Genomic DNA, 26,293 nt, shown 5'->3' on the forward strand with positions numbered 1-26,293 from the left:
ACATTTATTAGTCAAATATATTTACTTATTTCATGAAAAATACCAAACACAAAAAGTGCATTATCTTTGAACAAGGATGCCAATCTCAAAATGGCAGAAAATCAAACTTAATATAGGTTTATCACAAATAGTGTGCAGCTGTAAAAAAAAACTGAATTCAGAAAAATTTTAAGTGACACTTGATTGACAGTCATCTAATGTGAAAAAGTGTCATGATCTACTTAAATTCACCCTATTTGTGGTTCATTTAAAAGATTTTTTTTATTCCTGATTAACAGGGCTTTTCTTCAGCATTTGTCAAATCTGGCAGTACAGTTCATTGGTGGGATTTCCATGCCATCCAAATAACAGTAACAGTTGCTCACTAACATGCTGCCCACGTCCAGATGGCAGTCCAAGAAAAAGAGAGCACAGAGTGCGGCCCAATTTTACAATCTGGTGCCCTCAATCTCTATGAGTGACATACGATATATAAGATCTTGTATAGATATAAGATATATATATAATATCCTGTTTCTACATTGACCATACAGTCTATTTGATTTCCATTTATATTACCATCGTTACGAATATGATGGTTAAAACCATGGTAAAGTTGTGGTTTTGCTACAAATAACCATTTTCGTTATTATCTGTCTATCATTCTTCGAAACTTTCCAAAGTAACTTATATCATAAAAAATAATTTCAATAATACTACGTTTTCTAGATGGCTAACAAATGTTTGTGTTAGAAACATTAAATTAATCATCATTCTTTTCCTGTGTAAATCAGTTGAAGTGAGGTGAGTCATTAAAGCGGAATTACATTAAAAGCGGGCTCTGTTGTAACATAAGTTTTCTTATTGTAAATTACCTCTGTTGTAATGCGGCTTGCAGAGAAGATGTAAATGAAGTTTGAAACGCTAAACCCGGTAAATAATTTTGAAAGACCCTCAAGAATGCAACGTCTCACGTGACCCACAGAGAAGAGCGGGAAAGCCTTCAGTATTTTAATCACGCGCTTCCGTTTCTGGCCAACAGAGGGAGACATTCGTTATGGTTTTCAGTGGAAAAACAAAATAATTAAAATAACTTCTGGCTCATCAATTTTGTTTTAAAAATGTGTAATTAAATATTTACAAGAAAAATATAGTTTAAAAAATATATATTTTACGATCTATACCTACGCAAGGGTAAGTACACCCACATGTTGGGCATACATACAATGTCAACCCACTAGATGCCGCTCTCTTCACACATATCATAACTCACATTTAGGGATAATCGTTTCATTTTATAATTGACAGGCTTACTCAAAATAAAATAAGACGAAAAAGCTAAAATATAGATAATTTGTATGTATATAAATGTATTTGTTAGACATTTATATCACTCTGTGGCTCAAAATTAATTGTTCAAAATTTATTCTAATCTTAATGCTAAAAAGGCCCATCATAGTTTTGCCAATGTATGTTATTGCCACTAATGCATACTATATACAAATGAATGGTGCCTTTATAGAAAAGTAAGTGTAGCCTACTTAGAATGTGTTTGCATTGTTGTCTTATATTAAGTGTGTGTGTGTGTGTGTTTATATATATTCTACATTTTTTGGTGGCACAATCTACCAAGTCTACATTTCACTACCGGATCTGTGTGACAAATAAAAATCTTAAATCATGCTATCAAAGATCACATGGTTGGTGAAACTGTTACGGGTTGTTATGTAAATGATGACTCACCTATTGTTTTAGGAATACACCTTCTCTTAGGACAATTAATGCCATACGACCTAGGGCAACTAGAGATCTGTTAACACTTTTGGCAAAAGCAACATTTTCACAGTAATCCACCCACAGTTTGAGGTTAAAGGCTATATTTCTCTCAACACATGTCATGCTCCTTGTAAAGCAGTAACAGATCTGCTAGAGAGGCACTGGGAAAGTAACATATCTAAGCAATTACGCGGACATCAGATTGAACATCTGTGAAGTATTTGTGAGTTTGTGAACCAAGAAGTTATTATTGAAACTTCTGCTTAAATAAATTTGCTTTGTGACAAAAGAGATTAACATCTTTAGTACAAAAATAAATTACAAGGACAGGTTACTGACGTACGTAGGCCAATGGAACAAACTGTACTGAACGGTACATAATTTGCAATATTGAGTAATTATGATTAAATTATAGTAATTAAGATTTAAAACTTGAATGTTTACTAGTCTACCATTACCATGCCATTTATAACATAATAATCTCTACATTTTTTACATTTTGCAAGGGCTTAAATATTAAACACAAGACCTATGGCCTACTTATCTATAATGGTAAATAATTTAGTTTACGTCATGTTTTCTCTGAAATTGCATTAACTTAACCAAGCTTAAAAAACAAGATTGTTAAGAGGATGTCTGACCGGGTGGCACAATATTCTCACTAATAAAATGTGTGGCACAAAAGATCTGACCACAGACTAATGTAGAAATGACTTAAGATCAAAAAATAAAAAGCCATTTTTGCTATTTTAAGACTGTAGTATTTGATTATCAATGACAAAAACAAGCAATGTAATAAATATAATAAGTATTTATTACTTTTTGTACAAAAGGGGGCATTTTATTTTTATATCTCGTACAGTGTCCACATATCCAGACATGACAGATATTTTTCTTAAAGCACTTTTACAAATACTTGACATTTCTTAGCAGATTACAATTATAAACTTTATACTTGTAAACAATACTGTAGTCATCGCTCATTCAGTCATGTGGAAAAGATGATTGATGCACAGGAAGTGATGTAATACAGGTGGAGATTAATACACGCATTCAACATAATCCTGCATACAAGTAAACAAAACATTTAAATACATTATGTTCAAATATGAATTGTAAAATTTGTGAAAACATTATAACCCCTTTTGTACAGAACACATTCCTAAAAACAATAGGACGATACATCTTATCTTCCCGATGGTCACTTCGGTGGTACACAGAGTGCTGCGTATTGACCAATGAGAGATATCAGTTCAAAGCAACACTAACACAATTCAAATAACAGGTGTGCATGGCTCTACAATAAAAAATACGATTTACTGTAATACGATTATTATCATACTAAAGTTTTTATACTGTTAAAAAATAAAAGCAAAATTTTAAATGTAATAGTAAGAACATTCAGAGAGATTTCTCCAAATCCATAAACTTTCTAATGCTGACATACATGAAGAATATTGTTGAAGATTTTAAAACTGTTGGTTCTCTGTGATATGCCCCGAACACGCAACAGGTTACAGAAGCATTATCCCATTATCCCTAAATTCAATAACACCAGATTAATTTTGTGATCATCCTCTAAACTCCATCATTATTGTCTTATAAGCTTATAGTTAAGACGACTTTAATAACTGACCTACATTTCAGGAACATTTTAAACTGAATAAACACTATTTGCACTTTGCAAACTTTAAGTCAATCTGCAAAACAAAATGATTCCTAAAACATGAATCATACAATAAAGTATAATACACAATAAAAAATTAAGTTGTCTATATATTTTATAAACCTTCTGGCATCTGTACAGTCTTGCGACTTTTGATTACGTTTATAAAAAGGAATGCACACGTGTGTGTTATGGCACACATTAAGACGACAGCCAATGACTGTAGATTGTGAAGATTCAAGAAAACAATGACACATTGTAAAGGTACATTTTACATACAATCTTCTAATATAGCCAGTAAATGCTTCCCTATTCCATTATGTACATGTATACAAGTATTTATTTGTCACAATTGCACTTGTTGCACGTTTACAGACTTATGAGTAAAAATTTAACTCTCTATAAAGCCACGTACAGATTACTGACACCTTTCTCAAAACATTTTAAAATGTGTGCGTTGGACATAGGCACACCTGAAAACCAGTGTGCAGGTGAAGATCTTGTGTAGATATAAGAAGTGAGAGGTTTCAGGAGGTGCTGCTCCTCTTTCTGGTCATGGGTCTCCTCAGCATAACCTCTTCTTCTTGATCGCTCTCACAATCTCTATCAAACATGGCCCCATTGGAGCCAACTTTCTTTGGATTTTCCTGGGAGCAAAGACATGTTATGCTTGTGTGTTGATGTATAGCAATGAAACGGTACTATAAGAGACACCAGCATTACCTGTGGTTTGGGATTGCCTTTCTTCATCAAGCGTGTCAAGTGGTTGCAGAGCGCCACGATTCGGAACGTAAACTATAGGAAATACAGAAGTTAAATGTTAAACAGGACAGTCATACATTTTTAAATGTGCTTTTGGCCACACTGTATTTACTTAGATGGTACTTAAAAGTGTATACCTGCCACCTTCTCCTGGCATATTGTTTCCTGAAGTTCTCAATGTTGACCACAGATTGTCGCCGCACAAAAACTTGTCTGGGATTAAGAGGCTAAAGGAAAAATAACCAAAACCAGTTTAATTAAAACTCTGGCAATGAATGAGCGTGAATATAACAACCAGTGGGATACGAGGTGATGAAGAAATTTACATTCAACCATCTGGCATCTTGGGAAAAAGCCGTCACACAGCAAACGCAGAAAAACTAGAATCTACATGATAACAGGTATCGTGGTTGATAACAGGTGTATGCATTGTTATGCAGTTGCTAAGGTGTACTTTTTGGTGTGTTACTAGCGTGTCTTGGTTGTTTGCTTGCTGTTCCAGGTCAAAAGAGACACTTTATGGCTTACAATGAGGGGTATCAAATCCTTTAATTCTAAATATGCTTTTTACAAAATACAACAATACAGCAATCCTTAGAGACTGATTACACTTTATCTCCTTCAATCCCACAATGCACCACAGCCAGCTGTGTCTAATGATCAGCGTAAGGTATATAATCATCATTGCAGTGCTTTATTCAGTGTAGACAGACACAGCATCACTGTTTACGTCAAGCATGCTGGCCAAAACATCCTGAGGAAAAGACGATGGCCAAGTTCTGGAGGTTCAAAAGTTAAAGTTAAATGATAAATGTTTTGATGAAATATCTGACATTTAAAAAAGCGACAACAGCATACGGAAGAAAAAATGATTTTTAATGTACTAATTTATAATATAAATAAATAAATAAAATAAATTAGAGAACTTTTGCAACCGCTTGTGAGAAACATCCAAAATCATATTCGGCATCAATAAACAAAATATGCATAAAGATAACAAAGGAATAAAAAAAGAAAACGTGTGGATGTTTGGTCAGTGTTTTACCATAAATGCAATCAATTCTACAATAATACTGACAGGAACAACCAGACTGATAATTTAAATATTTTAAAGTCTCCTTAATGCCCTTTAGTAATAACTTACAATAAAAACACACAGTATGCATGTGCCCTAGCCCACATATCTAAATATTCTTATGCTGCGTTCACACCAGCGCAAGTGATTTCAATGTTAAGTCCATGTAAAGACGCGTTTAGGCGTATCTGGAGGTCTCATGGCATTTAGCGTGGCGCAGTAGATGCGAATCCGCCTCATTCGCGTGTCTAGTTGATGCGAATTGACGTGCGAATGACGCGAACGGGAAACACCCAAGTTGAAAAATCTGAACTTTGGCGGAAAATTGTGCTGCGTTAACCAATCAGGAGCTTGCTCTAGTAATGACATGATTACAGGAAGCGAGCGGAGTCGCAGAAGCCCCCCCCATGACGTGAATTTCCGTGTGAATATCTGACTGTGGGTTTACACCAGATGCGAGTTCAACGATTTGCGCGAGTAGATTACATACAAAGTCAATGCAAAGATACGATTAGACGCATCCTCGTGTAGGGCGATGCGATATGGGCGGGAAAACACACGCTATTCGCCTCAAGCACGTCTTCGCCCAAGTTGAAAACATTCAAGTGAAAAATTAGCATGACACGAAATTAAATCCCGCGAGTAATCTAGAGCGAGTAACGCGATGCCCCACGTTTGGTGTGTACGTAGCATTAAATGACTTGAATTCCACGCGTGGCTTTCACGCGCAAATGAAGCGAGTAAACTCAAAATGTTCAAGCGTCCAACTACGTCCGAATAGCGTGTTTTTGCCGCCTCTACAGCGTTCGGTGTGAATCCAGCATTAGGTAGCGTGCACATCAAAGCGTTTACGCCGGTGGAGGTAATATGTTTTAAATTGTTTCCAATGGAAGCGCAGCGCTTTTCAAAAACACAGTTTCTCGGCAAGAGCTGAAAAATGTATCTTTGCTTTAGAATGTAGTGAAAAATTTTTAGTAAAGTAAAATTTTTCCCAAGGCAAACACTCTGATAAAGCACAGATGCTTGGAAAATGTAACTAAAATACTAAAGTAGTGTCCACCTCTGCAGCGCTCAGCTGAAAAAAGCTGGCAAGCGCCTACAGTCAGCATTTGCCTGCCGTTTAAACGCTTTGGTGTGCACGCCCGCTCAAAGAATGTGTAAAGTCCGATATTAAACGTCAAACCACAAAAAAATGTGTCATTAACCACCCAACCAAATTTGACTGATGAAAAAACACCCAGTAAATAAAATTAAATCTTGAAAAACAGGCAGGATTCTCTCCCTTCAAACGCGGGGGGGGTGTCCGCTGTCAGAGCTGAAACCACGCCCACTTGAGGAAAAGCTGCCATCTCTTTCAACTTTCAAACACCGCTACAACCTGAATGGATGCTCGAGATTGTGTTAGGGGCGGGACCATGCTCAGTGGCTCCAGTGCTTTATCGAGCCACCGTTTTAGGCCCGCCCAAAAAAATACTGAACTCAGAAATGGAAACAAATCCACAATTCAGTACTACATAGTTCACATCTTTGTAACAAATTGGCTTTACACAGACTTTAAAAGAGGATACACATTTGTGCAAGTAAAGAAAACCTCTTTGCAGGTGATAAATTGTGAATTAAAGGGGTAGTTTACCCAAGCAAAAGAAAATGTGCTCACCCTCAAGATGTTACAAACCTGTATAAATGTATTTGTTCAGCTGAACACAAAGTGAAAAACATTGAGGAATAATTGTAAACAAGCAGTTTTGGAGCACCATTGACTTTCTATAGTAAGAAAAAATATTATGGAATTCAACTTGAGAACTTACAACAACTTGATTTTTGGGTGAACTGTCCCTTTAAGCTTATTTGTCTGACCACAAACGTGTAGTTTATTTTTACTAAAACAAGACATAAATACTGATTAAGAAATGTTTTATGGTCAGCTACAATGTTTATCTTTGCATTGCAGCCAAGCAAAACAAAACTCATAAAATATAATGGTCATTTATAATGTGGGGGTAATGAACCAAGACGTTTTTGACATGTCCTCCTCCAGTTATAAGTGTTGCTCTACCTCTCATTAAACAGCATGCACAACTTCTTTCTAAATGTATTACAACCATTAGCCCGATTCTGAAATGTGTGGCTGTGCTCCGGGACATAGCTGGCCATCACAGTCCTTGCTCAACAACTCCTTCAGCGTCTCGTTCACCTCACTGTTCAACGTTTGGATCCCATTCTCAGCTTCTCCATTTAGTGATTTCATAACGTCCTGTAACCATTGAAGTTCTGCATCCATCTCCTGTCTGAGGGAACTCAGATTGGCTTCTCTCGTCAGGAAACGTCTGCTAATGTTGGTTAAGCCGTCGTCAGTTTTCCTCAAGTCTTCCTGTAGGCTTCTTCTCAAGGCCTCTGCTTTACGAAACTCATATCGCACTTGTGAAAGTTCCTGCCGTATGCTTTCGCTTTCCTCTTTGTACCAGGTTTCCTTCTCGCCGTAGATGGACAAAAGAGCCTCGACGTCCCCCTGAAGACTTTCACGCTTTTGAGCCGCGTCCCCCAGGCCCGTTTCCATTAGCGAGATGTCTTGGACCACTCTGGCGAAACGCTCAAAGTTGACGTAGGTATTGTTGGGTGTCATGCTGGAGTGTGACTCTATGGTGTACTCTCTCAGCCTTTTGGTCTTCAGCTGCCCTGATTCCACTCTTGTCTGCGCCTCTAAGGCGGCACTGCTGTCCTCCAAATATGTGTGAGACTTTGCATGGAAAGATTGGAAGGAGGCATAAGTAAGAACCAGTTTCTTTGTCAAAGCATTCAACTCACACGTGCATAAAGGCACAAGGAATGAGCAAGTGGAGTTAATGCTGATCTCAGGTCAGGTCAGTTGGTGTCAGGGTGAGGGGCACAGCAAAACTCACCATCAGTTTCTCTTCAATCCATTCATTGATTAGAAGAACCTGAATGCCAGACATGCTACTGCTTCCATCATGAGGATCTGCATGCATACATGCATCTAGTAGTAGTTATCTAACATACAGTATATGGTGTAATATATATAATTTGGTGCATTAAAGTTTGATTTCACGCATTGATTTCATGACCTTACTTAGTCAATATTAAAGGAATATTCCATTTTCTTAAAAGAAAAATCCAGACAATTTACTCCCCACCATGTCATCCAAAATGTTGATGTCTTTCTTTGTTCAGTCGAGAAGAAATTATGTTTTTTTAGGAAAACATTGCAGGATTTTTCTCATTTTAATGGACTTTAATAGAGCCCAACACTTAATACTTAACCCAACACTTAACAGTTTTTTTCAACAGAGTTTCAAAGGACTATAAACAATCCCAAACGAGGCATAAGGGTCTTGTCTGGCGAAACGATTGTCATTTTTGACAGGAAAGGTGAAGAGTATGCTCTTTCGAGCCACATCTTTTCGTCTAGTTCCGGTCCAGCGCGACCTAATGTAAATGCGTAGTGACGTAGGGAGGTCACGTGTTACATATATAAAACGCACATTTGCGGACCATTGTAAACAATAAACTGACACAAAGACATTAATTAGTATCAGTTGACATACAACAACGTAGGAACGGTTCTCTTTCAACACACTTGTAAACACTGGGGCGGAGTTTCGCGTTCGTCCTCTGTGACCTCTTGACGTCATGACGTATTGCGTCACGACCAGATCTAGACGAGAAGTTTTGCTTTAAAAGTGTATATTTGTTATTTTTCTTGTCAAAAATGACAATTTTTTTTGCTAGATAAGACACTTATGCCTCATTTGGGATTGTTTATAGTCCTTTGAAACTCCGTCGAAAAAAACTGCCACATGTTGAGTCAAGCGTTAATTGTTGGTGTCTATTGAAGTCCATTAAAACTAGAAAAATCCTGCAATGTTCTCCTCAAAAAAATTTCTTCCCGAATGAACAAAGAAAGACATCAACATTCTGGATGACATGGTGGTGAGTAAATTATCTGGGTTTTTCTTTTAAGAAAATTGAATATTCCTTTAAATATATTTTTTCATAGAATGTTATTTTATGTAAAAAAAAACAACTTTAGCTGGGTTTTCACCGGCAGGGTCACATATTCTGTTCTGTGTTTCGTTGTTAATAGTGTGTATACAACCAGTCAGAGGTCAGTTTACTCTGAACACAATGGCAGAGCAAAGTTCAGGCAGCTTTATAACACCAGTTAGATGCATTTGACTCAAATAAGTCACCAAAGCACACAGTAGAAAAACCATGCTTTCAATTGTGTATAACAAATGTACAATAATCAAGTTTTTACCTTTATCCAGGGGTGATTGAGCGCATCATTTATCTTTAGTCTCTTTCTAGAAAACATAAACAAAGCAAACTCATGTAAATGCAAAAGAACAACATATAGGGAAAGAAAAAAATAGGACTAAGCAAGTCTACTTTAAACGTTATTTTAATAAACCTTTGTTTATCTACATAAAATGTATATGGTGGCAACAAAAAGCATTAAAGTTTTGGTGATACTACACACAAAAATAAAATCATACAGGAGGGAAAACAGTATTAAATTAAACTACATGTATAAACTTAAAAAGGGAGGAGAAATGCTTCTCATATCTAGCCGTCAAAGGTCATTGTCCAATTAAACAGCTTTATTTTTGCAAAAATTCATCAGTCATTTTGTTGACGCTGGACAAAATATGGACAGTTCATTTGACCTGCCCCATCTTTAACTTTATTTAATCCCAAACTTTATGATCACATTAATGCATAGCAAAGTAGAGATGCACTGATATCATTTTTTATAAATGATATCTGCCGATATGATAGTTTGGTAGTTATATTAACTTGAATAAATTTAACTTATTACACGGCTCTCTAAAATGCTTCATTCTGATTGGCCAGTCGCAACATCCCAAGGTTTGTACCGCTCAAAAGTCAAAACTAATAACACACTGTAACCCGGATGCTGCAAATCATTTTGACAGTAATAGCTTAATATTACACAAATTAAATCTAAATATGTCTTTTAAAAACATATACGGCATTATATTTACAAATAATAAAACCGAATAGTGTGTTCGAAACATTTAAAGTATTTTCTTCTCTTAAAACCAAAAGTAAACGTGTTTTCCTCACAGAAGGTCTGCATTCGTTAAAAATGAGCAAATAAAATGTCAAATCAATATTTAACGTTCCTTATCTTACTTATAAGGTAAATAGCCGTGTAGTAAGTGGGATAATGTACAGTCAGCATGCGAAATAAGCCCCTTCAGTGTGATACAAGACCCTTTGTGCTGCCTATACATGATCCCTTACATATAATGACTATTAGTATGTAAGGAATAATTGATGATGAATTGATTAATTAATGAATAATTGATGAATTATCGAAAATAATGCACACCCAAGGTGAAAATGCGGGTGTGCATTATTTTCAGATAATTCAAAGGACCGAAGTCAATTATTCATCTTTACCACAAACATTGCTCTGGTGCCTATTTTTAAGACATTTGACAAGTTAGGCGTGCGGTTATCAGAAATTAATGCATACCCATGGAACTTTTTTCAGCAAATCAGAAAAAAGCATTCAACAGGCCCATGGTATAATGAACATTATACCACTGGTCTGTAGAATGCTGTATTCTGATTGGCTGAGAAATGTTCCATGGGTATGCATTAATTTCTGACAACCGCACACCTAACTTGTCAAGTGTCTTAAAAATAGGCACCAGAGTAATGTTTGTGGTAACCGTGGTATAAGAGAAATAATTGACTCCGGTCCTTTGAATTATTTGAAAATAATGCACATCCGCTTGGCGTCATGCCGCATTGCACCCTGGGTGTGCATTATTTTCTTATAATTCAATGGCCCGTCGTCAATTATTCCTTACTAAAACTAGTGAGGTTTTTTTTATTGGCAGGATATTTCGGCCATGACTGTCGGCTCTTTATAAATTATTGGCCAATAGCCGATACTGTGAAAAATTGCTTTTACCGACCAATACAGATCATTGACCTGTATATCGGTGCATCTTTATTGCCAAGTTTTGGCACTGTGATTAATTTAGAACCAATGCTTCATAATGTGTTTTTACTGAATGCTGATTGGACATCTCACCTCGTATCTTTGACAAGCAGTTGTTTGATGAAACTTTTGGCCAGCTCACTGGTGCTTCCGAAAAAGTCCTCGTCAAATTCATAGTTGACGGCTGAAATGTTCGCGAGGGTTTCCTGCTTCGAGTCGCCAAGGAACGGCGATGCCCCACTTAATCTGTAAAACAAAGACAAATACTTGACCTCTATACAAGCATGTTGAAAATTCCTGTTAATGAACATTGACGAATCTGATCCGGCACTGGAAACCAAACACGTGTGCTGGAGATTAAACATCAGACAACTGTTAAGAGCTCAGATTATGTTCATGACAACAACAGACTTAACTTTGCCAATAGCATTTAGGTTTACTAATTCGATTAATGAATCGTCTATCAAATGGATTTTCAAAGTTCATGGAAGTGCATTTAATAATATCTTTTACATATTACATACATATCTTTGACTAATAGCTATATTTTAAAATATATATTTTTTTAATTTCCAATAAAAAATATGTTTTTTGGTCACACACAGCTTCCCACCCCATTTCTAGTGTGCTGTGGCTGGATGCCAGGTTATTAATATCTGGTTGCTAACTTGGTAGGGTGTTTGGGATAGATCTTACTTGATCAAATGAAATATTTTAATGTAAAGAGTTTTAAGAAATGTATAGAATGCTTACACTAAAAATGCCGGTTTGTTTTAACCCATGATTGGGTTTCATTAGGTTTATCCGTATTCATGGCTGAAACAACCCAACCTTATTCAAAGCGTATGAATGTCTTGAAACAAATCTTATTTCCCGAAAAATTCCTACGAGTAAGTATCCACATTCTTGCATTCTTACTTACAGGATATATGTGATGACTCCGATGCTCCTAGAGGAAATTCAGGGAAGGAAGAGAGCACATGGTTAAGCCACAGCCAATCGCTGATGCTTGCTGTACATGTTTGTGTGATGTGATTAAGAGTTCTCACCACATGTCTGCCTCTAATCCCAGCGGCTCATAATTGACGATCTCTGGAGCTGAGAATAAACGTAGTTAGAAGCATCACTGTACAACTATTTGTATCGAAGCAACAATGTCAAATGTCCAAAGATGGTTGAGAATCTCAGCTGCATCTGACACATTGGCGTCTTTCCGGTAATGCGATAATGAATCACTCGCTTGTCTTTTCACATCGTGTACTTTTGTACACCCACAGACTTACCAACAAATTCCGGAGTCCCAAAAATGTCCTTGAATTCAACTCCGTCCTTGATTCTGTGCGCCAAACCGAAGTCGATAAGCTTGATTCGGGGTGTTTGGACGTTGTTGTCCAGCAGCATGATATTTTCAGGCTGAAAACAAATCAAATTTACTTTTAAAATCAGATCAGCCTCGAAAACTACAGTGTTGGTCCATTCAAGATTAAATGTCACTTGTTTGCATACAGTACCAATTAAAATCCTGAAGGTTTTACGGTGCTGTGCAAAAGCCACCACCACCAGCTTTGTTGTTTTAGCAAAGTTTTAATGTCCATCCATATTTATTTTTCACTCTTTTTATTAAAATATTAAATACAGGAAATATATAGACAAAATTAAAAACAAAACAATTTTCAGAACTAAATGTCTTCTTAAGGCATCATCAGTATTTAGTGTGACCTCTCTTGGCACAAAACACATCTTGAGCTGTTCAACAATAGTTCTGAGGCACTCACAAGGAATAAATGTTAAAAAGCCTTTATTATAAACTTGGCTTTATATTTAAAACCATGCCAACATGTTTCGGACATGGCCTTTTTCAGGGCAAACTCAAAATGGCAGTCTGTAGACTGCATGCTCTATATCTTCATATGGTCACATGACCTAAAACACATGATCTATACAGGTATCACATGACACACAAAAAACCCACCAAGTTACATTGTCAATATTATAAAGTAATAATTTTAAATACCACTTACAATACATATAAATATACAGCAACTGGTTACTTTATACAACAATTTCAGAAACAGATTATATCAAAAAAGAAGAAAAGGATGTAATTACATTTCATGATCCAATAAATAAGTAAGCCTCAGATGCTACATGATTTTACAAGTTCCATATTCTTCACTTTTCACATCAGTATATAATTTAAAAACATCTACATTGACAGATAAATATACCCAAATAATGACATATGCATGTAATCAGTTACAAAAAAGGGGAAAAATCCAATTCCAAGTTAAGACCAGGGTATTGATTAGCTTTTAATGTATAAATCCAAAAGGATTCCCTTTGCAATAGTTTTTTTAATCTGTCCCCCCCCCTTAATGATGTTTTAACATGTTCTATGCCAATGATTTTTAAAGTATCACTACTTCCATGACTTGCCTCTTTGTAATGTAGAGCCATAGGGTATTGATGATTATTTGTTCTTATAGCATATTTGTGCTCTGCTAATCTTTCTTTAAGTTTACGCTTGGTTCTTCCAATATAGAAACGGCCACAAGGACATTCAAGTCTATAGACAACAAATGAGGTACTGCAATTAATAAATGAGTGTATACTGTATTCACGATTTGATGTCACATCTGTAAACTTGCTGGTCTTGACCATATTATTACAGTGATTACAGTTTCCACATTTATAGTTACCCCTTTTTAAGTTTAACCAAGTTTTATTCTGTACAGGAGGCATATAGCTTTTCACCAGACTATCTTTTAGAGTAGGAGCTCGTTTAAAGGTAATAGTAGGCACCTCTGGTAGTATTTCTCTCAAGACAGTATCACTTCTTAATATGTCCCAATTCTTCTTTATTATTTGCTTTATCTTATTAGCCTGATTGCTGTACTGTGTGACAAAATAAACTTGGTTTGACTCTTGTTGTCGCCTCCGTTTCAGAACCAACAGCTGTTCTCTGCTAATTTCTTTAACTCTACTGTAAGCTGTATTTAAAGTCTCATGTTTGTACCCTCTTTTCTTAAACCTTTGAATCATGTCTTGAGCATTTTTTTCAAAATTGTCATCAGAGTCACAGATACGTTTAATCCTTTGAAATTGACCAAAAGGAATATTCTCTATTAACCACGGTGGATGGTAACTTTCTGCCCTCAGTATAGTATTCCGATCAGTAGGCTTCCTAAACATGGAAGTATGCAATTCACCTTGGTCATCTTTTGATATCTCCAGATCTAAGAAATGGATATTTTTTAGTGAGAACTCTAAACTCAGCTTCAAATTAGGGTTAGTGCTGTTAAGATATGCATGAAACTTTAACAACTCTTGCTGTGACCCCGACCATATAAGAAGAATGTCATCAATATACCTACCCCACCATACAATCTTATTGACATATTCATTTAGAGTCGAATAGACAAATGTTTCTTCCCAGAGACCCATAAACAAATTTGAATAATTTGGTGCAAAACAAGCTCCCATTGCTGTACCTTTTATCTGCTTGAAAAATGTATTTTGAAATAAGAAAACATTGTTAGTTAATGTCCATTCTGTTAATTTTAAGATAAACTCTGCTGGAGGCATCTGTTCTGGTGGTCTCTTCTCCAAGTAATGTGACAATGCCTTTAACCCCTCTTTGTGATCAATGTTCGTATATAATGACTCAACATCCATTGTCACTAGAAAAGCTGTACCAATGTTTTTTATTTCTTTGATCTTATTTAACACAAAAGTGCTGTCTTGAAAAAGGGGTAACTATAAATGTGGAAACTGTAATCACTGTAATAATATGGTCAAGACCAGCAAGTTTACAGATGTGACATCAAATCGTGAATACAGTATACACTCATTTATTAATTGCAGTACCTCATTTGTTGTCTATAGACTTGAATGTCCTTGTGGCCGTTTCTATATTGGAAGAACCAAGCGTAAACTTAAAGAAAGATTAGCAGAGCACAAATATGCTATAAGAACAAATAATCATCAATACCCTATGGCTCTACATTGCAAAGAGGCAAGTCATGGAAGTAGTGATACTTTAAAAATCATTGGCATAGAACATGTTAAAACATCATTAAGGGGGGGGGACAGATTAAAAAAACTATTGCAAAGGGAATCCTTTTGGATTTATACATTAAAAGCTAATCAATACCCTGGTCTTAACTTGGAATTGGATTTTTCCCCTTTTTTGTAACTGATTACATGCATATGTCATTATTTGGGTATATTTATCTGTCAATGTAGATGTTTTTAAATTATATACTGATGTGAAAAGTGAAGAATATGGAACTTGTAAAATCATGTAGCATCTGAGGCTTACTTATTTATTGGATCATGAAATGTAATTACATCCTTTTCTTCTTTTTTGATATAATCTGTTTCTGAAATTGTTGTATAAAGTAACCAGTTGCTGTATATTTATATGTATTGTAAGTGGTATTTAAAATTATTACTTTATAATATTGACAATGTAACTTGGTGGGTTTTTTGTGTGTCATGTGATACCTGTATAGATCATGTGTTTTAGGTCATGTGACCATATGAAGATATAGAGCATGCAGTCTACAGACTGCCATTTTGAGTTTGCCCTGAAGAAGGCCATATAGGCCGAAACATGTTGGCATGGTTTTAAATATAAAGCCAAGTTTATAATAAAGGCTTTTTAACATTTATTCCTTGTGAGTGCCTCAGAACTATTGTTGAACTGTTAATTTTGGATCTCCAAGCTGAAGAGCACCAGAGGAACACACTTTTCTCTACACCCAAGTAGCACTCCTATCAACTCGTTTGTGGAACACATCTTGAGCTTTTTTGAGGAGACTGAAGTCGTGAGGTCATTCGATTAGGATTAGAAATTAGGATTAAATTTCAGGTTTAAGAGATCCTGCAGTTGCCTGCTATTGCTCAAGTGGAAGGGGAGTTTACCTCAAAAGTTTACTTCAGCTAACTGTTTTTAATACTACATACACATTTCCTGTATTTTCTGGATGTATTCCAATAAAGAGACTAAGAAATAATAATTATATATGATCACTATACAATTGCAAAAACAACAAATCTAATGGTAGCATGGTGGCCTAAGACTTTTGCACAGTACTGTATATATTTCTGAGGAAAGTTGCGTGGGATTCAACACCTGTTATGTTCCCCTGCTCATGTCTTAACATAGACAAAAGATGAAATGAGGGATCCAGCTGACTTCAAGTGCGGAGGAGGACACACATTATGTTCTATATGGAAGTGTGCCATCTCCTCAATTTACAAGTACATTAATATTTTCAGACTTATAAAAAGAAAGGCACGAAACAGAAAAGCTGAAATCTGTAACGTGCCTCTATATCGCCATCTTTGCATGCTTTGTTTTCATTAAAGGAATAGTCAATTTTCTTAAAAGAAAAATCCAGATAATTTACTCACCACCATGTCATCCAAAATGTTGATGTCTTTCTTTGTTCAGTCGAGAAGAAATTATGTTTTTTGCGGAAAACATTGCAGGATTTTTCTCATTTTAGTGGACTTTAATAGAGCGCAACATTTAATACTTAACTCAACACTTAACAGTTTTTTTCAACGGAGTTTCAAAGGACTATAAACGATCCCAAACGAGGCATAAGGGTCTTATCTAGCGAAACGATTGTAATTTTTGACAAGAAAAAAAATTCACTTTTAAACCACAACTTCTCGTCTAGATCCGGTCCTGTGATGCGCCAGCGTGACCCCACGCAATACGTCATGACGTCAAGAGGTCGAACGCGAAACTCCGCCCCAGTGTTTACAAGTGTGTTGAAAGAGGACCGTTCCTAAGTTGTTGTATGTGAAATGACACTAATTAATGTCTTTGTGTCAGTTTATTGTTTACAATGGTCTGCAAATGTGCGTTTTATATATGTAACACGTGACCTCCCTACGTCACTACGCATTTACGTTAGGTCGCACTGGACCGGACCTAGACGAAAAGTCGTGGTTTAAAAGAGCATATTTTTTATTTTTCTTGTCAAAAATAACAATCGTTTCACTAGATAAGACCCTTATGCCTCGTTTGGGATCGTTTATAGTCCTTTGAAACTCAGTTGAAAAAAAACTGTTAAGTGTTGAGTTAAGTGTTAAGTGTTGGTGTCCATTAAAGTCCATTAAAATGAGAAAAATCCTGCAATGTTTTCCTCAAAAAACATAATTTCTTTTCGACTGAACAAAGAAAGACATCAACATTTTGGATGACATAGTGGTGAGTAAATTATCTGGATTTTTCTTTTAAGAACATGGAATATTCCTTTAAGTATGCCGGAAAACTATTGAAATTATGTAAAATGTGAATCGACAGCTCAAATTACGACTAATTTTTATAAGTGTAACATTTTTAATCATGGTAAGGTAATGCAAGAGGTATAGTTTATACTTAAAGTGCACCTATTTCATTTATTTTGTGTATTTGGTATAATACAATGTGTTCGCGTGGTTTATGGTTAAAAAACACATTATTTTCCACATACTGTACATTTTTGTAGCTTCAGATTTCACTTTTTTCATGAAACGCACGGATTTGCAAAGCTCTGTGTCCCTGATTGGCCAGCTAATCTGTACGTTGTGATTTAGCTGAATACGTCTGACGTCAGCCGGAAATGTGACGCTCCTTACCATGTTTGAAAGATTCGGTCACAATGCAATGCTAACAGGAGTTAAATTACAGGCTGTGAGTCCGAAGCGAGAGGAATTATGATAATGTCGGTTTTGTCTACATCACCAAACCCAGGAAGTAAACTGTTGCCTACAATATGTGTGTTTGTTGTAGTCCAAGAAAAGAGATTTACACTGGAGATTATAACTCGCATCATCGTTTACTTTGTGGTTTGTACCTTTTGGATATTGTTAACATGTGCTAATGCACACTTACACACCAAAGTAAATTTAAAAACGTGAATTGGACAATAGGTGCTCTTTAAAGAGAAGTTTATGTACTTGTTCGATTACATTTTTTTTTGTTGTTTCTTTTTTAACAAAAGAAGTTACAGATTTTTAATCACAGTATTTAATCACTTTTCTGAAGTGTCCAGTATACACTATGCTGGTTTGGTATTGGTTGTAAATGTTGCTGATCCAAGCATGGTCTTTATTGGTTATGCTGGTTAAGAAATGAGGACACTACCATTTAAAACACAATATACTGGTAACCTTCAATTCTGGTATTTGCATCATCTGGGATATAGTCTGGGTTGCCAAGTCTGCGGTTTTCACAGCAGAATTAAGCTACTTTAATACTGTTGCTGCGGGGTGTTTTTCACGTCCGTGGGTTGAAGCAACCCCAAAAAAGTGATATTTTGCCTCGGGAATGCAAATTTTAGCAGATGAACCCTGCCAAAAATGCAGATTTAACCCCCGCAACCTGATTTTTCTGGAGAAACACCCTAGAAATGCGATTGGGCTAGTTTGAGCAGCATTTGGGCGGGTTTTGCAGTGAAAACTTGTCAACCCTGGATATAGTACCGTGTCAGTTACTGTGTCCATCCTAAATCGCTGAAGTTAGCTAAATTATCGATTTTTATGAACCGTACTTTCAGAAGGCAAGGCAGGCTTTGTCGACAAGCACTGAACATGTGTTGACTGCTGTAAGAAAGGGAGTAACGCAAGATATCTTTGAGCATGTCTGCCTGCCCTTGTGCAGTTAAAGGATTGTACCGAGACGCAGCTCTTAGAAAAACAGGATGGAGATTATCGTGGAGAACGGCGTGGGTTACATGTCTCATCATGTGCTGATAACCTCGCTGTGTTTAAATGTCTGGACTCGGGCCAGCTGGGACGACAAACACACGTGAATGGCGGCCAAACTCACATTCCTTCCAAGCTAATGATGCGACAGCATTCAACACAGTGCTTAGCAAATCCAAAAATTAACAGAGGAAGTTTGTTTGCAAAGGTTTAAACGGTTTACACTGAAAAGACGACAGGAATTTCTAGAATTGGGGTCGACTATGCAATACTTAGAAATACTACAATGGCAGGCCTTATAAAAGAAAATGCAGTTGTTGTTGTTATGCAAAGTTACAAGTGTTGCTATGCAACATACAGAATTGTCCCTTCACATTCACTGTAGATAGATAAACTGTTGCCGTGGCAACCATTGTGGCTGTTTCTCGCCTCCGCAAGCAAGCTGTTTATAGCTATAGCTATAGGACCGGCTGAATGTATGTTCTCTAAACATTCCTGAGAGAGCTTGACAAGACTTGTGTCGTACCTTTAGGTCAAAATGTGCAATTTTCTTGGAGTGGAGGTATTGAACTCCGTCAAGGATCTGTTTGATGAAATCTGTAGCCTCTTCTTCACTCAATGACTCCTTTTGGGCCAAGAAATCAAAAAGTTCACCTCCAGATACTCTGTGAAAAGATTTAATACATTTCAAGTTGGATACTTGACTAGTACATAAAAGGATACATGCCTGTACAGTTACATCCCTAAACCATGGCCAAAATGATGCACCAAATGTCAAAACTAGGGATGCACCGATACAACGTTTCTATGACAATATTTGATTACTTAGAATGACATCTACCGATACGGATAGTTTTGCCATTTTCTGCTTATCCTATTATCATGATGTGAAAACCAAATTGCATTTCTGTTTTTTTCACCCAATATAAAATAATCCCACAGCATGAGTTCTTCTGATGCGTTTTTTTGCCCCTTTTGATAGCCAGGATATAATCTGCCCTGATCATCGGCTGTTTTTAAATCTTTCCCCCGCCATCAACGAGTTAACTCGTCAATTAACCCCGAATTTCCACAGACTGCGGATCCGCTGCGGAACGGCGGCGGAGTCAATTGGTTTCCATTCAAGTCAATGTGTGTATTTCCACTGACTGCGTTCCGAATACGTCACAGCTCCGGCCATCCGCAGCCCTCCTGAACTAACACGCAGAGCTTCTATTTTTGCCGGATGCCGGACAGCTCTGCAGGGTGGAGCCATGAATATATCGCGTGATCATACCTGAATTTGCGAGATCTCATGCTGTGATCTGGGCTGGTCTAGCAAAGCGTCATAATTTAACGTCATAATGGGCGGAGACAGAACCAGATATTGCGCGATCATCACGTGAATTTGCGAGACCTCATAGGTCCTCGTCACTTCAACATACAGCCTCTCTGCAACAAATACGGAACTAGTGGGTATTGGCGGACGGCGGAGTGCGGAGCCGTAATGCAGCGGAGCCAATCTGCAGCCGCTCCACAGTTGGTGGAAATCCGGGGTAAGAGAGAACTTTTCACTGCCAATGACGAGTTTTTCCGGCAATCCGTAATTCCGCTATTATCCACCAAGTGGCGCTCTTAGCCTACTTATAAAACCCGGAAATATTCCCTTAGGGCGGCCATTCCCAAACTGTGGTCCCCGGACCACTAGTGGTCTGTGAGGGTACTGCAGGTGGTCCGTGTAAAGGCAAAATAAAATATAAAATCATATATTTTTTAAAGAAAAATATATTCTTTAAGAATATGTTTTAAGAATCTGTTGTACTGATGTGATGACCAGTTATAGTTTTAGTGCTAGTAAGCCTATTTAGAGGTGCAGATAAATTCAGGCCTTTGTGTACACATATTTTGTTATGAGTATTATGAGGTGGAAAATTCTTGATTACAAATAGTGGTCCACACACACAAAAAGTTTGAAAACCCCTGCCTTAGGGCAAACGATTCAAACTCTGTGTACGTTTTGATGATCGCTCTGAATCAGCGCTGGCTGGCAACTTTTTTTAAAACGCTGGTGGGGAAAGAGATAAACAATCGGCTGATGTCCCATAGTGAGAAAAATTGCTTTTATCTGCTAATACCGATTTATAGGTGCATCCCTAGACAAGACTCAAAAATCACATGCCTGTCAGTTGAAAAATACATTAAAATGTAAATGCAAAACATATCAGGAACCATGAAGATTACTGAATCATCCATACATGATGGCAACTGCACCGGCGGTATGAAAACAACAGTATGTACAATTGGAAAAGCACCAAATTTTGGAGTTAAATTACCCATTTTATCATCAAAACACACATCGCTCTATGCACAGTATACCATTATATACATTACTACGATCTAATTACTAACCCATCACTGCTGTTCAACTCAGAATAAGACTAGTTAACTTCCTCTGAGACGGTTAACCACACAGGGCTTTTAAAAGCTGAGCAAAACACTTCTTTATCACTACCATCAAGCCATTTTATCACAACTCTGCAGAAATGTCCCCAACACAGATAAACACTTTTGGAGAACAGCAGATTCTCAGTCAATACTTGTACACTACAAATTTAGATTTGTTTAGATTAATCCAGGACTAGGCCTTAGTTATATTAGGGCATTTAAGTAGTTTTTACAAACATACCTTGCAAAAATCATTACTGCTGTGCATCTTGAGTGTTTTGTCTCAAGATGCACAGCAGTAATGATACAGATATATTTTAAGATCTGTCAGTGCAAGCTTATTTCAATTAGGACAACAGGGTTCCTACACCTTAGTTAACTTCAAATTCAAGGACCTTTCAAGGACTTTTCAGGTCCAATACCCTCAAATTCAAGGACAAAATGTGGGGACACATTTCAAGTGAGAGCAAGGTTGCATCGTGTTACCTTTTAAGATACATTGTTACAGTTCCCTTTCGAGGGAACTCGCGCTGCGTCACTGTGTTGACACTTTGGGGACGCCTCCAGGGGTAAGTGCGTCTGAAAGTGTATATCAAATTCAACCAATGGTGAGGCTTAACGACAGTGTGATGTGGGAGCCAGGAAGTTTATCGCTATCTGAAATATTGCCAATGACAGCGTTACAGGGACGCAGGAAGTATGGCAAGGGAGACGCAGCGTCTCGTTCCCTTCTCAGGGAACAACAGTTACATATGTAACCAGAGACGTTTTCATGTATAAAACACAATTATGCAAAAAAGCATTTTTGGTATGAATCAACATTGGCACACAGAAAATATAAGCATTTAGAGTGAACAACAACACTCCTATGCACACATTATTTATAAACCTGAGCTGGGCATCCCAGCACCTCCACTACACTGGCATTTATTTATTTTTTCTAAGCTGCTCATTCAGAGATAGGCAAACATATGGGACTCCAGATCACAAGGTCAATCAAAATAAATATGCACACATGCACAGGGATACAGTAGAAAGCGTCACTGAAAAATGACGTAATAGAACAGTCAACAAAAGCAGGCATGGACAGTGATGTATTGAATCTGATATTGCTTCTTTACATAACTGGGTTCAGACCACAGTGTTCTGTATCTTGATGGTAAGTTTTAGAAATTATTAGTGCATACTGATTTTATTTCAGCTGATTAACAGAAAGTATATGGCTGCATGCCAAATTGCTTAATTATGCACTAAAGCACTGTATGTACCTAGACGTTTATAATTTTGATTATGTACTATGTCAGCATGCTGGTACTGTGAGATACCACAACATATTTCACGCAACACTTTTTAATCTAATGGAAAATTTAGACCGCATTCTAAAAAAAATGTTGGGTTATTTTTAACCAAGCATTGGGTTTGACCTATGCTTGCTGGTTTTAACCCATTGTTGGGTCAAATGTAAGTATTTTCTGTGTTAAAGGCGGAGTCCACGATGTTTGAAAGCCAATGTTGATATTTGAAATCACCCAAATAAACACGCCCCTACCCCAATAGAATCTGGACCTTCTGTTGATAGACCCGCCCCACACATACGCAACCCGGCATTTGATTTGATTTGATTGGCTATAAGTGTGTTTTGGTAGTCTGCCCGTCTCCTTTTCCAAAGCGTTTTTCAAACATCGTGGACTCCGCCTTTAATTTAACCCAATGATATTACGCAGCAGCCGAAAACAGTCCCCTTAGTAACTTTCAATAGCAGTGGACTATTTTTTAAATATCATTGCGCCTCCTGCAGCCATGTTACGGCAGCAAAGTCCTTGATTATTACGCCAGAATGAGAGTATAGTTCCTAGCCATATCTGCCTAGAAAATCACAACTTTTAATTTTCCATCTGTCTTAGTACACAATGTAACTACAAAAGAGTCAAGTGCGATGCTAATGGTCTAATCAGATTCAATGGATTATGCTAAGCTTTGCTAAAAGTGGTACCGCCAGACCCGGAGATCGGCTGAATGGATTCCAAAATGGTAAAAATCAAATGTTTAACTCTAGGGGAGCTGGAAAATGAGTATATTTTCAAAAAAGTGCAGTGTCCCTTTAAAAGTACAGTATATAGTGAGTACAGCTGTGTTTGTGCGGATAATTGCAGTAAATTACTGACGTAGGAGGACCTGTATCACTCACAGCTCAAGGATGAGCACTATGTCAGTGCGGTTTTCGTAAACGTCATGTAATGAGATGATGTTGGGGTGTTGGAGCTCCTGAAGGATGTCAACCTCCCTCTCGATCTCCTCTCGCCGTACGCCCCTCCGGCTCGCCCGATTCAGCCGCTTCTTTATGAACTTTGCAGCGTACTCCACACCTGTGCTTTTCTCCTTACAGCGTTTCACGATAGCGAACTGTCCACTGAGAGAGAGAGCAAGAGAGAGAGAGAGAGAGAGAGAGAGAGAGAGAAATGTCAATCTTATTTAAAATGATTGTTAAGACTTTATCCCATTGTAGCTCTGAGGTATTAATATGAACTGCAAATGTGTACTTTTTGAAAGGGCACCACCCCAGTGTCAGCTTAATAAAAAATGTTTGCAGTGTAGCCCTCTTTAAACACCACAGAAAGCACACATCCCCCTTAATTTGAGGTGTAACTGTGCAACATCCTTTCATAAGTGCAATATACAAGAAAGCCATTTTTTTCACACATGTAGCATTTTCACACACTTAGTGTCTGTGCAGACTCATGGGGTTCAAGTTGCACTAGACAATCATTATTGATTGGACCTTAAATGCTTCAGCAGGGCTCAATGCAAAGAATGCATTTATTTATCATTTAACAATTTTAAATGTAAACTATAATTCTGAAATTTCACAATACTCTCATCAGGGTCAATAATTCCAGGTATATCAGGAATAACTGTGCACTGAACTGGAGAACTCATATTGAAGGAATCTTTTTATAAGGATGATAACAAACCAATATTAATACAACAGCAGTGTTAGCTGTGTTGATATGTCTATTGATGCGCTTAAAGGAAAACACCACCAGTTTTTAATATTTTACTATGTTCTTACCTCAACTTAGATAAATGATTACATACCTATCTTTTTTCAATGTGGGCACTTAATCTTTGTACAGCGCGTTGTGAATTTGTTAGCATTTAGCCTAGCCCCATTCATTCCAAACAGGGATGAATTTAAAAGCCACCAAACACTTCCATGTTTTCCCTCTTTAAAGACTGTTACATGAGTAGTTACACGAGTAAGTATGGTGGCACAAAATAAAACATGGCGATTTTTAAAGCACCACCAAAGAGTTTTTTTTACCTTAAAATAACGTTTCCAAAAAAGTTTTAGTCATTCACCCACTCGAAACAGGGTGAACGGCACTTTCACATTCGCTTTGCAGCCCTCTATCGGCCAAAACCGCACTAAAGAAGTTTCCAACCTTACTAAAGAAGTCTCCAACCGTTGGGTCACGGTCCTGTATTTTGAGTGAAAACTACAAAAACTTGCTTTACGGCAGACCTACAATCCAATCAGAGACAGCTTTGCTGCAGTAGGCTAAACTATTTACGACAGTGGTAATGGACAATTCCGCTTCCAACCTATAGGGGGAGCAAAGAGCAAAAACTCTTTAGTGTTGCTTAAGGCGAATAAAAAATGAGAACTATATTGTATGGCCTAAGAGAACTTAGTTTGCAGCACTTTGACCTCGACGAGCAGTAGTCTCGCGTAGCCAGACCTTCAATACTGAAGGTCTGGTGTTTTACGCTGCTTTTTCTGGACAAAGCCCGCCCACCACCTGTTTGACCGACATGTCAAACAACCAATCACAGTTTGTTTCGTCTAGCGTCACGTTTCGGACTCCCCACAATAACTAGCCGGCTAGCAACAAGTCAGTTATTGAAATAACCAGGCGCAACCAAATAGTATCTAAATAAACAACATAACTCACCATAGGACAACGTTGAGCACTTCATCAACAGCCACACCAAAGAGACGATCCTGTTAAACGTCTGTTTGAAGCATATCTCTCCACTTTTTAACACATACAAGCAATTCAGGAGAACCAAACTTTTAAACTCCACTAACTGCCTTAAAGAAAACTCTTGGACGTCTTTTAGAGAGTCGATGCCGCGAACTATGCATATTTTTGAGAATCCAATGTTTAGCTGATCATGATAACTGCTCATTATTATCCATGTGAACACGACTGATTCTCTTCCTCAATGGAACGTCAGAGCTTTGTTTTCCAGGGACCGAAACTAATCGCGACACTCGCGTCTCCTGGAAATCCGTTTTTTTCCAACCAATCAAAGACGACTTTAACATTCTCACAGGGTTTCCAGAAAAGTGTACGAAAAACATCAGACGTTCAGCCAACAGTTTGTGGGCGTGACGTCTGAGGCTGAGACTAGGTGAGCAGTAACATCCATCACTCCTGACTCCTCCCCCTCTCGCTTAAACTTCCATCAATGTTACTGCGCCCAAGGTCGAAGTGCTACAAACTAAGTGCTCTTCCGCCATACAATATAGTTTCCATTTTTTATTGGCTTATTTTGTGCCACAATACTTACTTGTGTAACTACTTATGTAACAGCCTTTAAATAGGGAAAACATGGAAGTGTTTGGTGGCTTCTAAATTCATCCCTGTTTGGATCCTAAGGAATGAATGGGGCTAGGCTAAATGCTAACACATTCATGACGCGCTGTACAAAGATTAAGTGCACGCATTGATAAAAGATAGGGGTGTATTAATTAGTCTAAGTTGAGGTAAGCACATAGTAAAATATTGAAAAACGGTGGTGTTTTCCTTTAAATTCTCTTCATTCATACGTCTCGCCATTACGTTCAGTGCACCAGATGAAGGATTATCGGCAAACCTTTTAGACACCATGCACACTATGTGCTGTC

General features: G+C 37.4%; 1 protein-coding gene across 3 annotated transcripts in view; it reads right to left on the reverse strand.

The window, feature by feature from the left end:
• Window positions 1-2,548: 2,548 nt before the first annotated feature.
• Window positions 2,549-26,293, reverse strand: part of dapk2b (death-associated protein kinase 2b) — a 40,590-nt gene continuing 16,845 nt past the window's right edge. For 2 of the 3 annotated variants that reach the window (XM_055193083.2, XM_055193084.2), the window contains exons 3-12: window positions 23,570-23,791; window positions 19,484-19,622; window positions 12,537-12,666; window positions 12,303-12,351; window positions 12,176-12,202; window positions 11,347-11,499; window positions 9,535-9,580; window positions 4,321-4,410; window positions 4,145-4,216; window positions 2,549-4,068 (exon numbers count right to left, since the gene is read on the reverse strand). In XM_055193083.2, coding sequence (XP_055049058.2) covers window positions 3,949-4,068; window positions 4,145-4,216; window positions 4,321-4,410; window positions 9,535-9,580; window positions 11,347-11,499; window positions 12,176-12,202; window positions 12,303-12,351; window positions 12,537-12,666; window positions 19,484-19,622; window positions 23,570-23,791 — 1,048 coding nt within the window. In that variant the 3' untranslated portion in view covers window positions 2,549-3,948. Of the gene's footprint in view, window positions 4,069-4,144; window positions 4,217-4,320; window positions 4,411-6,208; window positions 7,996-9,534; window positions 9,581-11,346; window positions 11,500-12,175; window positions 12,203-12,302; window positions 12,352-12,536; window positions 12,667-19,483; window positions 19,623-23,569; window positions 23,792-26,293 lie in introns of those variants that run through there. The other variant, XM_055193085.2, reaches the window with a different exon arrangement.

This window comes from Misgurnus anguillicaudatus, chromosome 6 (genome assembly GCF_027580225.2).
Source record: "Misgurnus anguillicaudatus chromosome 6, ASM2758022v2, whole genome shotgun sequence".
Lineage (NCBI taxonomy): Eukaryota > Metazoa > Chordata > Actinopteri > Cypriniformes > Cobitidae > Misgurnus > Misgurnus anguillicaudatus.